The following is a 15,038-nucleotide window of genomic DNA, read 5'->3' on the forward strand; positions in this document are numbered from 1 at the left end:
AATAAACTGTAAACTGTAATAAACTGATTTTATTACTTTCTAGTTAAATTGATATAATGTGAATAAAACTGGTTTTAAGGGAGAAGAATAGGATTTTCAAATCAGGGTTGGTAAAAAAAAAATGCTTGAAAATCTCAATGCGATTCCTTTCTCATTTGTGCCATTTAGGAACAACCCGCAGTAGGAGATATGGAGGCTCAGCACTGCTTGGGGTACACAGCCCCAGCCTTAGGGGAGGAAATGCCCCCTGCAAGTCACAAATGAGACCCTTGCCAAATCTTCTGCATGAGAAGAGGCTGCACAAGCTCCTTAGCTCACCTGCTGATGTTTGACAGGCACACGATAAGGGAGGAGCCAATCACATAATTTGGGCTGAAAATGGCATGCAGAGCTTTATTCTTTAATGCATTTACATGTTATCTCCAAGAACTGTTGGAGAATCTTATCTCCTGTTGTGCTACTTAAAGGGAACCTTTCCTGCATTACCACAATTGTGCATTTGACAAAATGCGTGACTGGCAACTAACCACTCTATACTACATACTATACAATAACATCCATACTATACAATAACAAGCTTCAATAACATCCTTCCCTTCCTAGAAATCTTTCAACACAAAGATCAAATCCTAAAGATAGCACAGGCTTAGTTACAGTCCTGAGACCCGAGAACCTGGAAATCTCCTTTACTCTGTGAGCTATATTTAAGCACCTGTATACATGTGAGCACAGATATACAGACAGCACTCAACAGTTTTATCACTGAAGGAGTGATTATAATCCATGAATACATGTGCTCTGCATGATATAGATTGTGGCCTGGTCAGTGCTTCCACAAATCTGCTCACTCTGTACACCCCGAATGCCCTGTTATTCAGGAAAAACAGCAGCATTCTGGTTGGAATTAGAATTTAGCATCACCCTAAGGGAAGACTTTGGTGCACATGAACCACTGGGGACAGAGGGAAGGCAAAGAGGAGACATTTCAGCTCAGGATGCTGCATTACCACAGACCTCTTTATTTAGCACACAGAGCTGCTCCTTAGTGCTAAGGTGCAACATCTCAGCTCCTCACACTGCCCTGGCTGACTTTATCAGCAGTACGTGCCAAGAGCCAGGTACTCTGCTGCAGCTCCCACACCAACAGCTGGGATCTATGAGAGACCTCAATCCTCTTTCCTTCAAGAGTTTCCTATGTCTTACAGAGGTTATTATATAGCATCCTTCCTCAAGGTTGTGCGTTAGCCCTTTTCTAACACCTGCTTACCCATGGCTATTAACTTGAGTTTTTTCCTTTGAGTACAAAACAACATTTTGCTTCTTATGATACCAACTTTAGGAAGCCAGAAGATTAATGAGCTGTGACTTGGTGCAGAGCATGAGGTCTGGAAGGATTGGAAAGCAACATTTCCCATATTTCATTTAATTTCCCATATTTCACTGGGCTAATTAGAGCAGAGTTCAGAGAATAAGCTCCTCTAGTACCATCTATTGTATGCCTTTACTGAGTGTGAAATTTTTTCCATGCCTGCGCACTCAGGCTGACATATGGGATTCAATCCTCACAGTTTAGACACAGAGCTGTGATCCAGCCACTGCAATCCAGCAAGGAGAACTTCTGTGCAATACTGTACAGACTTATCTGGTCAGAACTCACCCTACAGACATTTGTTACAAAACTCTTAAGTGGTAAATTACAGGATGAAATTTGGAGTCTGATCCTTGGTTGTTCAGGTCTTGAAGTATAACTTCAAATGTGGAAAAAGTATGATCTTTCCTTGTCTAATATAGTATTACTTCCCACTAGCATTTGGATGTAATCTGTAATAAACATTCAGTTACATCACCATAAACTTTTGGCAAGCAGAGCCCTCTTACGAAGGGTCACCTCAGTGTAACAAAAGCAACACGTTTCAGTCTTGTAGACAGGATGAAGAGTCCTTATTAGCTATTATTTCACTGCTTTATTTCTTTGCCTGACCCCTTCATTGGCATGACTACTTTAGGTAGAAAATTGAATTCTTAACCAGTAAAAACAGAATCTGATGCATGAAAATGATAAACATTTGGTTTATTAAATTACTTTTATACTTCTACAAAGATATTTTCTGATTTCCATTACAGAATTAAATGAAGGAAATTCATTGCTGTCTCTGCAGTTACCTAAATTTAGATACAAAAAGGTTGTAAAAAGACTGCCCTATTCAAGTTACATAAAACAGGCAGAGAACAGACAAGTTCTCTTAGGAATCTTGAGGCTCAGAAATATATAAAGTCCCATTATATAATGAAATTAAGAATTCAGCAATGTGTTGAACAATTGTAAACTGTAACTGCACTAGTGGACCACATTATTCAGCAGTTTCCTTAAAGGTATGAACTGTGAACTGGACAAAAAGTGTAGCTGACACTGCAGACCTCATTTAGTTGTTCTCCCTTTCTCTCCCTCCGTGTCAAAGTTGTGAGATCAGCATTTAAATGATAGGAAGGAAACTTGCCTCCATAAATATCAGAAATTTCTCCATTCCATAGCTATTTATATAAAGTAACTAGCTGTTACGAATCAGTTTCAAGTAAAACAGGTGGCTGAGGCAAAAATAATCAAAATCAGATCATACACAATTTTACTGTAAATACAGTAATTTGAAAGATAAACACATAACCATAGCACTGACAGGATATCAATGCTGCTGTATTATAGATATGATGTGTCAGTAGAAAATTAGGATGTCTATTATCAAAATTGAGGACATTCATTCCAGTCTCTGGTAATCTAATCTTAGTGCAAAACAGATGCTAAGACATATTTAGCAAAAAAGGTGATACATTTAAGGCCAAAAAATTGTTCAGTCATCACTATCGCTTCCAGATTCACTCAGCTGCAAGTCATTTCCTAGAAGAAAAAGAGTCAACATATTAGTCATTTTCAAGGAAATAATTTTCTTCTTTCATGATACTCCCTTTCCAATTAAGGTTTACAAAAGCTAAAAGCAAACAGGTAAGGGGGGCTGGACTAGATGATCTTTCAAGTCTCTCTTAACACAAACTATTTTATGATAAAAGAATAAGTAGGTACTCACAGTGACAGAACCTTAGAGAGATCACTTTTCTACAATTTTAAAATCTTGGCAAGGAAGCCATTAGCCTATTTGCACAACGGCATTTATTTAACATCACCAGATCACAAAATACAACACCTAGCTATCTCTGCCACCCACATTTTCATGCTTAACAAGTGGAAAAACTGCTGGTGAATGCAGTTTTATGAAAAACAAGTTGTTGGGTTTTTTTGGAAACACATCTGAATGCTATTCAGCTGTGCTTGAAAACAAAGTGGTGTCTCAATCAAGAAGAGCAGCTCTTTGACATACCACTTAAAGATGTATCAGTGACCTACTATTTCAAACTGGTTTTGGAACAAGTGAGCAAACAAAACATCAAAAGAAATTTTACAAAGCACTTTAATTTGGTGGCTCTCTATATATTTCAAAATGAGGAAGTAAAAAGGCTACCCTGTGCTTGCTGTGGATGTCCATATGCTCAGGGGCTGTGAGAAAGGGAATCTACCCAGGATGACAAATAACTAAGAAGAAATACAGCAGCACGCTCTACACAATCTACATCATATCTAGCAACTTCCCACATGTTTTTAGGAGTCTGTTACAACTGGTATGTTTTTACCCACACCTCCCTTGCCAAACAACCATTACAAAAGAAAAACAATCATCTCAGGCTGTGCAGAAGTGGCCTAAAACAAAAGAAAAATCACTGAAACTGAGAAAACTGAGTCAATACACTATTTTCACATGAAAACCCCACAAGACTTAGATTAGATCTTTTATTCTCAGGCACATAATTTCTGCCAGAACACTGGAGTCTTTAACATGGCTGCATTTAGCCTTCCTTTGTTTTTCACTGTGTCATCAGTAAAGCTTAGAAAGTGGTACATGCTTCTCTGCAAAAACAAAAACACTTTATATATAACAATAGTAAAGATTATTGTTTCAAAAAATGTTAAAGTATTACTGCAGACATTTTTTTCTTTCCAATCCTCTATATAAAGAGAAAATTTACAGCCATATTATTTTAAGATAAATTTTAAAAGTACTTTAGAAAGAACCAAATCAAGTTATTTGTCAATAATTATTCAGAACAATGGAATATCCTAAAATATCTTTCAAGACAGAGAATAGTGTTGGTAAATTTAACTAATGTATTTATCACTCAAAGGAGAATTACAGTGAATTCTTAGAAATCCCAGAGCTGTTATGCACTAGGTACTTTATGGGAGGACAGGGAGTGTGAACAAGAAGATAACCTCCTAAATGGTGTTTCTGCAGCCTTCAAAAGTTATTTCAACACGGTTAATAGAAATTACACAAACCCTGTAACACCAGCCAAAAATACCAATGCTTGTGAAAACCAGCAGATGGGAAAAGCAAGAACTCCAAGTTCCAGAGTCAAAATTAATATGTTAGGATTTACTTCAGCTAAACTTTCAGCCTCGTTTTTGCAATCCTATCTCCAAAAAACACCTTCAGAGAGAGGGCAAAATAGCACAATCTAGAGCTGGCAGCTTTCAAATGGATTGGTATTTTTGGCTGGTGTATCTAGACTATTGTACTTATAAGGCAGCAACAAAGTGAGAGAGAACTGCTGAATTGTTTTCATGGTGCCAGCTGCTTATTAGCAATATTAATTGGGGAAATAGACTACACTGTAAATTACATTTCCTATGTTTTTAAATTGATGAATGTAATATATTCAACTGAATTCTTGCTAGTTATAGGGGACAGGGAAACTCATAGGAGTGATCACTGTTTCACAAATTGTAGTGGTCACACCAACACCAAACTAATACAAAGGAAAATTATAATTTGTCAAAATAAAACAGCTATGTTTGTACCAGCACTAAGCATCAAAAGAATTGAAGTTGTGCTGAATACTATGTACCTAACACAAGGCCGCAGAATAGCCCATCTATGCTGGGTTTTCTTTGGAAGGTTACTTTAACATAACCCTTGTTGAAGAACAGATTCATTACTGCCACCATTTACAGACTTTGTTATAAGGCAAGTTGTGAGCCTATATAATCAGCTTCTCAAGGTAGAAAGGGGAAGAAGCAGTGTTTTGGGAATGAGGGGCAGTCTTGAGCCCCAGATTCCTGAAGAGGTAGATATGCATCTGACAGAAATATTTAGTTACCATGCTCTAGACACCATCTCCTCCATTTTCCAAGTTCTACAAAATCTCAGCTGTATAATTTCTACATGCAACATAAAACTCTGCTGTCTAAGCTTCCCCCAACCTTCTCCCTGCGCCCAGAAAGTCAAAGAAAAACTTCACTAATTACCTGGTATGGCCCTGATTCTAAAGAGGTGCACAAAACTAGTCACAGTCATAAGCACACACCTCAAAGCAAGATTAGACAAGCAAGCAGCTTGTGCTGACATTTGTTGATTCAGTATTTTATTTTTACAAAACCTTATTTGAGAAGGAAGAAATGACTGTACAAAATCTGACTGAGAACTCTTGTCATTCAAAGAAGAACAATGTGCTATCCATTTAGTTTCTCCAGGTTTCACTCTCCTGCCAAATTCCCTCAGCAATAGAGCTGGAGAAGAGCAATCTTGGAAGTAGCTGGTTTGATTTAACTAGTGGAGGTGTCTTGTAAATGTTAACTGCACTGGAAGTTGGGGATGGAATTATTTTAAGCAGTAACATATCTGTAACCATAATAGAACTAAATGGCAATATCTCAAGAGCTGGGCAAGCTCAGAGGCCTAAGGTTACAGGCAGAGGTTCTACCTGTCAACATGGTTCTCAAGCAACATCAAGCCACCAAATTCCCCTGAAACAGTCATCATGTTGTCATGGTTTAAGCAGCATTTTGTCCCTATGCTGGAACTGGTGGACTTGACCACCTGTACTTGTATTTCTCACTGGAAGTTCTGCCACCTGAGATTTTGTCACTGGGGAGAAAGCTTAATCAAATTTTCATTACAGTTTTATTTAAAGTGTGGAGAATGGGAGATTGCATTTGTCAGTAAGGATTGAAATAAGTGGCCCTCTAATGTTACACATGATACACATGAAGACATTGTTCTCTGCAGTGACAGTAAAATGAAAGCAGCATTTAGTTCTCTGCACACAACGTTACAGGACTTTTCACTCTGATCTTATCTGTTAATGCAGTACATGATTAAATATCCATGCAGGTTATTTAAGTATTTAAGTACTAGCAAAAAAAACAGAAAAAAGAAAAAGAACTGTCATTCATGTTATCCACTAAGAGCTAAAATAAAAGTAGATCTGCCAGAGTCTAAAATTTCAGTACAACAAGTTTACATATAAATGATAAACCATGGTGATCTTAGGCTGCAAACCAGGGTTGATGGAAATCTCTTCAAACAAGATCTGGCAGCTAAGCAGCTAATTAAAAATGCAACCATTTTGGAAGAGTTATCACAGCTGAATACTCACTTCTATGTCTGAGTACTCCTGATATTTAGGCAGTGAACTTAAGTTTCTGTACCTAGTGAGATTTTCTTTTTTATGTGAGTTTTCCAAGTTTTCCTTTTTTTGCATACATTAAGCATTCAATTCCAGGCTGTGTAGCAACCCCTCTTGAACATCACAGCTACTGTTCAAATTACATTTTTAGTTGCCTGAATGTGTGGAATAAGATAATACCACGTGAAAACAAATCATCTCCTTCCTTAGATGCAAGGGACAGTTTTGCCATGCTGGCCAGTGGAACACTGCCATGAATAATTGTAACTGACACAGCTCAGAATACACTATCTTTTCTGTAGCTCAGAGTATTGCAACCAAAGTATCCTTTCAAGAAATGTTCTATCCAAATTCTATCCAAGAAATGATAAGCCTATGTTTAGGGAGTGCCCTGTTCAAGTATTTTCAATACAAAATTACTGTTCTCTAGTCCCAATGTATAGGACTGGGAGGAAGCCAGAACAGCGTAGGAAATATTTTCAACTGCTTCAGCTTTAATTTAATATCTCTGTGAACCACAAAGCTTCTAGCCCAGTGTCTAATTCAGCCTGCTGCTGAACAATCAAACCCTAGCATCACTTCCCACAGTTTTAATTATAACAGAGACATACTTAAAAACAATATGGTTTCCTTTCAGAATCTTGATGTCTGGATTGGGCACTAAGAAAAGAACAGCCTTTGTACTTACGTAGTGTATTCATCATATGACCGCTGCTCTCTTGGGATCTGTTATGACTGGCATCTTTGTCAGGAACAGCCTGTTGTGGTATGGCAGACACAGTGGGCTGAGGCTGCAAATACGGCATCGACATAGGAAGAGAGGGCTTCATTTCCTCATCTTCAGAATCACTAGAACTATTTTCACTACTTGATGAAGAGGATGAAGAACTTTTAGAGTCAGATGAACTGTCAGAGCTGCTCAGCTGGTCCATGATACTGGCTTCTGCTTTTAGCTCTGCAAACAATATGATTTGTTTCTCAGTTTATGTTCAACATAATTGAAATATAAGAGGGAAAGAAGGAAAAAAAATCAACAGACATCAGGCACACACTACAGCAACTTTAAAAAACCCCAGACCAAACCCACCAAAGCTCTCCAGAACAAAGAAGAGGGCACAAGTGAGTATCCAACCTATCATGTGGTTTTCTATTCTCATAGCTTGAGCACTTTCTCCCTTTCAAGCCAAGTGTTAGAACAAGGGTGACTGTGAACACGAATGCTTAACCCCACATTCCATGGGGTAATGCATCCCACATAGCCTTTAATTTCTGCAACTAGCAGAAAATATTCTGTGTTTTCCTTAACACCCCAAATATGGCTTTCACTGACTAAAAACTGCAGTTACAATCCACAGATCGGTCACTGCAAGATGTCTGCAGCTGCACTCAAAATGCCTGCCAGCATTACAATCAATACACTTGTTTGGACCATGTGACATTTTGCCCAAAATCAACTTAAGCATGACAAATATCCAAAAGCACAACCCAAAGCTTATATTAGGAAGACTTCTCCAAATCCTTGTTTCATTACAGATTTGGAGGTGCAAATAATGCTGCACAGTATGCATTCCTGACACAAGTTCAACATACAGAGGAAGTTAATATTTCCAGAAGGGTACACATAATAATTGTGCAAAACACGAGTGCTGAGAGAAGTCTGAAACTGACCCCTGAATCATGGTGGAGAGAGGACTTGAGGAATTATACAGAGTGCTGAAGTTCATCATTATGTAAGATTGCAACTACCTAGGCATTTGTTAAGATGGTCTTACAAGCTCTTAGAATACTTCAGGAACAGTTTGATATAGCAGACACAATAAAGCAAGAAGGAGAGTAGCTCATCTCTCTTCAAATTTACCCAGGACAGAACAGGTTGAAGATGAAAGTCACCAAGATGCAAGACAGTGCAAAGCTTAAGAGAAGAAGGGAGAAGGAATAAAAAGATTAATCTTCAACACAAACTTCCATGGAACAGACTCTAAGTAATCAAAGGCCAGTCTAAAGGAAAGGCTATCTATATCAAAGGTCAGGCTGAAAGAAAATGGTGTTCAGGAAAAATGGCACCTAAAAGAGTGCAGCTATGGCTACAGGGACAAATTAACCCAATGCTAGGAAAGGAAAGAAAGAACAATGAAAGACTGAACTACTCAAACATAAGGAAAAAAAGAAGGGGAGCAGAAAGAAAATAAGAATTGGAAGCATATAAGCATCCTTTTTTAACTAAGGATATGTATAAGAGAACATGATCCACCACACATCTGGAGCTGTAAGACACCTAACTGAAAGACACCACTCAAGCCCTAAGCATTCAATTCCACCTCCTCCTAAGCAATGTCTAATATAAGAAAAATGTTAAGTGAATGGCCAGTACCAAAACCTGAGAAATAAAATCTCTGCCATGAATTTTGATGTAATTTAATCAGACAGAAATTAAATTAAGTAATTTTAACCAGTGAAGGAAGAGCAGTACATATACTAGAGGATAATGGCAGAAGAGCTTCCCCTCCACCCCAGAAAATAAAGTTAGTAAGAAGTTCCAGGTAGTGTACTTAAGCAGGAATAGTCAGTTACACAACCATGGGATGAAGAATGATTAAGCAGGAAACACTTCTGAAGAGTTTGAGGTTTACAATGGATCCCTACACTGTTCTACCACTCCACGCTGTGTGGAAATGACTTGATACTGTTTGGTCTTGTGATACTATAGATGTGATACTCTTTGTTCTTTGTGTATAAAGATAAATATCTTTATCTTTAAGGCAGCCTTCTTGCTTACATCAGCACTGCTAAAACTTCAGAAGATGTGTTTAGGGACTATAGGAAGTTTTTGGACTCATAGCAAGAAAGCTAAAGGAAATTGACAACAAATCAGGGATTTAGAAAGGAAACTTCTAACGAAAGATTGAACCAACTGGTTTCATTTTGCATAAAGAATGGGAAAGACAGAGCAGTTTGAGTTTGTGAAGGATGCTCAAAAGCAGCACAGTAATCTGCTCTGCACTTGCATGATAAATATGAAAGTAGTAATAGGCTTGCTGTCAGACTATCTATATGGGAAAACTCAAACAGTAAGGAGAGCAAAGCCCTGGAATGGCTTGCCAGCAGGTACAAGGATCTGTCATTGGAAGGTTCTAAGAACAGGTTAAAAGTTACATCAGAAATCTGACTTTAGCACAGAAAGATGGACTAGATGACTTGATAATCTCTACCGTCCTTTTAAATTTTTCAGCATTTTAAATAGTACTCCAAATTGGACTGACACTATACAAGAGTTTGGTATACTGGCAGTCACTTTGGAGACTTTTGGTGTTTGATACCACCACTCACCCCAAAAGAACAGACCATGTATAAAAAGCATAAATTTATTTCATGTGCTCAAGTTTTCCTTCCTCTTTGCAACATTACATGAATTCTAGTACTGTTCTGCAATATAGATTACTAGTCAGAGCTTAAGACCAAAATGGAAACAAAAAACATCTTCATAATGATACATCTAAAAAAAAAAATCTGTTTGAAGGAATTCAGAACAACTTAGGAAGCAGATGTCAGTTCCAGTCAATGAAACTGCCACCTGTCAGCATTTCTGTAGCAAGTAATTACCACCTGCCATCTTCCTTGTCCTCCCAAAGGAAATAAGGCCTCCTATTAAGTGAAATATGAGTGTCACACCAAACCATTTGAGTCTCTCAAGGAAACAGTACGTAGCACTGCTCAAGGGTTGATTTATGCAAGTTTTCAGCTGTCTTTTTCATTAGAACCTCATTTTCCACAAGGCTTTATCTGCTAATTTAAAGTGTATGTTGAGTTGTAAAGTACTGTAACATATTTGCTGAGTGCACAGAAAGTAAAAGGAGCAATATCAAAATGGAAGTGACTTGGTTCCAATACCACCAAGCATATACTTGATTAAAGTAGCTGTGGAAGACAGAGTCAAGGAGACAGCAGCAGATCCCTTGGCATTATTAAGCCTAATGGTTCAGCTGTTTTTTTTTACTGTAGCAAGCTACAAATACTGCTTTTTTACCTACTTGAGCCAGAGTGGTCATCTCCATATCAGGGTAAAGTTGCTTACATAATCAGCTTCTAGTGTGAAACTCAAATAACACAAAACAAAACAAAAACAACCTACACACACAAGTGCCTCTTAAAAACTAATTGCTTGGTAACAACAAAATTTCTGAAACTTATGTGCCAGTGGAGCTTACCCCGTTCAATATCATCCATAGGAGAAGATGGAAACGTTTTATCTTTTGATGGAGAGTTTTTAACATTGTTTGGAACCTTTGTTGCATTTCGCATTTGCTGCTGTTGCTGCTCAATGCGAGACTGGACTTTACTACTTCCTTCAGCTCTGGTGTAAAAGGAAAAGATTTTAAATTACTAGAAGGCAAGAGGCAAGGAAAAAGGCAAGAACAGAGGATATGATACTATGGAACTATTTCTCATGACTTTTTAAATAGCATCATTTGATTCTTAGGTAAGTTGTTATACTAATACACATGATATATTAATACTATAATATGTGTTAAAATGATTTTTGTACAGTGCTAATAACTTTATAACACTTTGTCAATTTATTTGTTTTTATACCTTGCTACCCAGGATCACTTAATAAAATTTCTCCTGGAAGTTACTTATGTGGACTTAGCAGCAGAAAAAAATATTTTAAAACTTGGTATGAAAAAAACAAGCTATTGCAATTACTGGGACCTGTAACAAAATTTTCTTTAATTTCCTCATTTATAAACCAGAAGACAGTAGGCAAGCTACTAGCCAAACAGATCTTTTTTTTTTCTCCCTCTAAACACACCAGAAAATAGTTACTATTTCTTTCAGTAACATAACATGTTTTGGTTAACAAAAAAATATATTTCAATTTCTTCTGCAGTCATGATTCAAAAGATGTGAAGTCAGTTTGCTGAGAAAGCAGGGTTTTCACTCCTTTGAGCAAGGCTAGGTACTTTCTAAAATTTTCTTTTCCTAAAAATAGTGACATGTAGTTATATATCTCAGTTTAGACTCATTAACATTGATTTTCAAAATTAGTAAATCACCCACCTGGTTTTTTTCACAGTGATGTTGCTACTAAGTTTCTCTAGGCGACATTCTCCAGTATCATGGTTGATAATTAAGATACATTCTTTTAGATAAGGTTTCTTCGAGCCCTTGAACACAGTCACTGGCGGAGTTGAGCCCTATTAAATCAGAAGTCCAGTGTTACTCCTGTATTGTTTTTCTTAGAAACAGCAATCCTTCAGTGGTGACAAGTTCACTACAAGTGATCATTTCTAACCATTAAAAATGTTATTGGTTAATTCAAATTAGATTCACAGTAGCCATGTACAAAAGCAGCTGGTGTTTGACTGGAATGGGATTCTACTCATTTAGCTTAGTTTGAAACTGATTAAATGCTTATTTCCCAATATTTCCTTATTTCTCTCTAGGATTCCTCTCATCAAATGGGTTTCAGGTCCCATATCAGCAGAGCACTAAAGCATGGCAGGTAGTATATTTTCCTTTTCCAGTCTTTCCTGCTTTAGGACTGCACTAGAGCAATAAATACCAAGGGGAAACTTGCACTGCCAACATACACATGAAGCTTTTCTGTGTACGCAACACTTCTGGGTCATCCTACAGCATATTTCCAGTGCAGCAAAGACACTTAAAGTTACAGTGCAGCTGTTTACCCTTTGGGTCTTTTGTAATCTTTCATTTTTAGAAAATTTGTTTTTCTACTCTAAAAATCACTCAGGCAGCTCTGAAACAGCACTAAAACTTTATACCCTTCCATAGTCAGGATATATACTCAGGACGACAAAATAAATCATTCCTTTAAGCCCACCACTCTTCAGCCACATCAACTCACCTCAATATTTGGTAGCGTTATTGTCACCTGTTCACCTTTGCCAACTTCAAGGTCACCTTCACAGGACATATCAATAGATGCAGGCTTAAAATCATCTAAATATAAAAACAAAGTAGATTATTTACAGGCTTTTCAGGAATCTTATAAATGCAGGCTCCACTTAATTGCAGTTGGAGGCTATTAAGTAAAAGCCTTTTTTGCTAGTGTATCATCTAGCATTCCCCTGAGCAGATCATTCCATAAGTCAATTGAATTCAAAGTCAAGCTGCTTTTCTCAGGATTCATTATAAGTGTTTAAATCTTTTGGTTAAAATTAGAAGAAATGCTTTTAGGTTTTAATGGATTAGAAAGCTAAACAAGCTGTGTTTTATTTCAAAAGGTATATTCTCATGTAATTATTTTCAGAAGAATCAATAAATACTTCTTGAAAATGCTGATCCTAAACATGGGATATGACAAGTGATTGAAAATGCAAAGAACAACATCAACCCTCAATATGCATTTCTCTGTTTCTAACTTTACTGGAACAAGCATGTCAGAACCTCACAAAAACTTGGTGTTTCGGTATAGTTATTTCTGTTAAAAGTGAAATTCCTTCCCAATTTAACATTGATTTACATTTTGGTTTTTTCAGCATCTAAAGGACTTGTTAAAATAAGTTTTGAGCAAAAGAGGGTATCGATTTCTGGTCCTTTTCAAAACTCCAAGACATTGCAAATGAGCATGTGTTCAGGCATCAGCACGGCAGCTCTGTCACATACCATTACCCACAAAGTATCGTTTCCACCACAAATATATTGGAAAAGGCTACAGCCAAAACTCTGCTTGTGCCGATTTAGGGAGACAGTGTAGTATCAAGAGGTTCTTCAAGGCCTGCGATAACATCTGTGGGGTTGAGCCCGCCGCTGCAGTAAGGCAGGGCCAGTCTCGCACCCGGGATGCCGGTGCCCTGCCTCGCACGCCGGAGAAGGTGCGGAGGGGATCCAGGGGCCGGCACACGCTCCTCGCCTCGCTGTCTGCCCCATCTCATGCTGCTGGTCACCGACGGCGGCATTCCTGCAGCTGGGGCGCTTCCCAGCTCCCCAACTCGGCCTGCAGCCACGGGCCAGGCTGCACAGACCACAGCTGGGAAGCACAGCTCCAGCCAGCACACCAACCGGGCAGGAAAACCGGGCTGCAGGAGCTGGTGGGCAGGGCTGTGCGCGCAGGAAGCAGCTCAGACACAGGTGACAGCCCCTGCTAACCTTGTTTAGGGCAAACCCCTAAATATCCTACAGGAATAAGCATCAGAGAATATTTACTTTTATATATGACCACCGGGCTGTTAACAATTGAGAAAATGAAGATATTGATACTTCCAATCTTCTGACCAACAGCTGTTTTCCCTTTTACTCAACTGTTTTAAAAAGTCAGGTGTCAGAAGATAGTTCTGTGTAAGCATTTGATAGATCTGATGAACATACCAGTTTCTATGTCTCATTTGTTGGAAAGGAAGAGAGATTTCAAAACAGATTTCAGAATAAATCATCACATTACAAGAGTCAGCATGAAACTCTAAGGGTAGGAGGTACCAGACGGGGTTGTTAGTTCTCTTTAAAATTAGGGTAAATTTCAAATTGCAGCATTTGTTTAAATCCATTGCAGCTTTTTTTCCCCCTCTCCTCCGCTTCTACAGTTGGAGACAATCTGCCTAAGTGCCTTTCTCTTTGCTCACAGAGAGCACATTACCCATCTTGCACACCGGACACTCTCCAGAGAGCATATGTTCTCTGAATCTTGGGGATATCAGTCTATAAATAACCAGACAACAAAACCAGAAGCTGCAGTCCTAAATTACCAAGGACTATAATCCTGGGAGCATTAGTTTCCTAGCTACCCTCAGAATCTTTGAGCACACACCTCTCTAGATAGTAATTATGTGCTCAGGGAGGGCGTACTGGCTCCGTGATTAACACTGCCTGCCTTTAACCTTTGATTGTTGAATTACACGGAACTTCTAAAAACTGAGCGCAAGGAAAGAAGACAGAGCCACAGGTTCATCTTAACTCGGTTTGCAGCAGAACCGCAGGAAGACACTATGGAAAAGGCATAAAAAGCGAAGTTAGTGCCCAGCGGAGAGCGAGGGGCAGCTCTAGGATACAATGGCCGTACGTGCTCCCAGCACCGACTGAGACCTGCACTGCTTCCAAAATCCCGGACCAGCACTCCACGGCACTCAGCGCCCAGCTGCGCCCCAGAATCCCGGGACAGAGGCACCACCGAGAGTGGCCGCAGCCATCCCTCCCTCTTCAGGGGACTGCGGGGACCGCCGAACCCCTCCTCGACCCCCGCAGCCCCCGAGAGCTGCCCCAACCCCAGCACTCACAGCGGACGGTATGGAAGGCGCAGCGCGGCTGCTTCTCGAAGCTCTCCCCCAGTTTTAGCACCCGCGCCTTGGGGTCGTAGAGCGACGGGACCGCTCCGTTCATCGCGACAGCGCCTCACACCATGGCGGGCCCTGCGGCCGGCACCGCCGCCCGCACCGAGCATCCCTCACGCCGCCCGGGCCGGCGGGCCCCGCCCCCGTGGGCTCCGATAGGCCGAGACGGACAGAGCCCCGCCTCCCCCCGGCCGGATTGGCCGGCGGGCGCGTCCCCACGTCGGTTTCCGCCAATGGGGT

The 15,038-nt window shown here is 39.5% G+C and overlaps 1 protein-coding gene across 1 annotated transcript; it reads right to left on the minus strand.

Moving 5' to 3' along the window:
- Nucleotides 1–2,054: 2,054 nt before the first annotated feature.
- On the minus strand, nt 2,055–14,943 carry EAF2 (ELL associated factor 2). Its single transcript, XM_030277174.4, has 6 exons — nt 14,745–14,943; nt 12,380–12,474; nt 11,572–11,708; nt 10,719–10,864; nt 7,202–7,468; nt 2,055–2,893 (listed from the first exon to the last, which is right to left on the minus strand). Exons 1-6 carry the CDS (start codon nt 14,845–14,847, stop codon nt 2,847–2,849), a joined length of 795 nt encoding a protein of 264 aa, XP_030133034.1. The 5' UTR covers nt 14,848–14,943; the 3' UTR covers nt 2,055–2,846.
- Nucleotides 14,944–15,038: the final 95 nt, after the last annotated feature.

Source organism: Taeniopygia guttata, chromosome 7 (assembly GCF_048771995.1).
Source record: "Taeniopygia guttata chromosome 7, bTaeGut7.mat, whole genome shotgun sequence".
Classification (NCBI taxonomy): Eukaryota; Metazoa; Chordata; class Aves; order Passeriformes; family Estrildidae; genus Taeniopygia; species Taeniopygia guttata.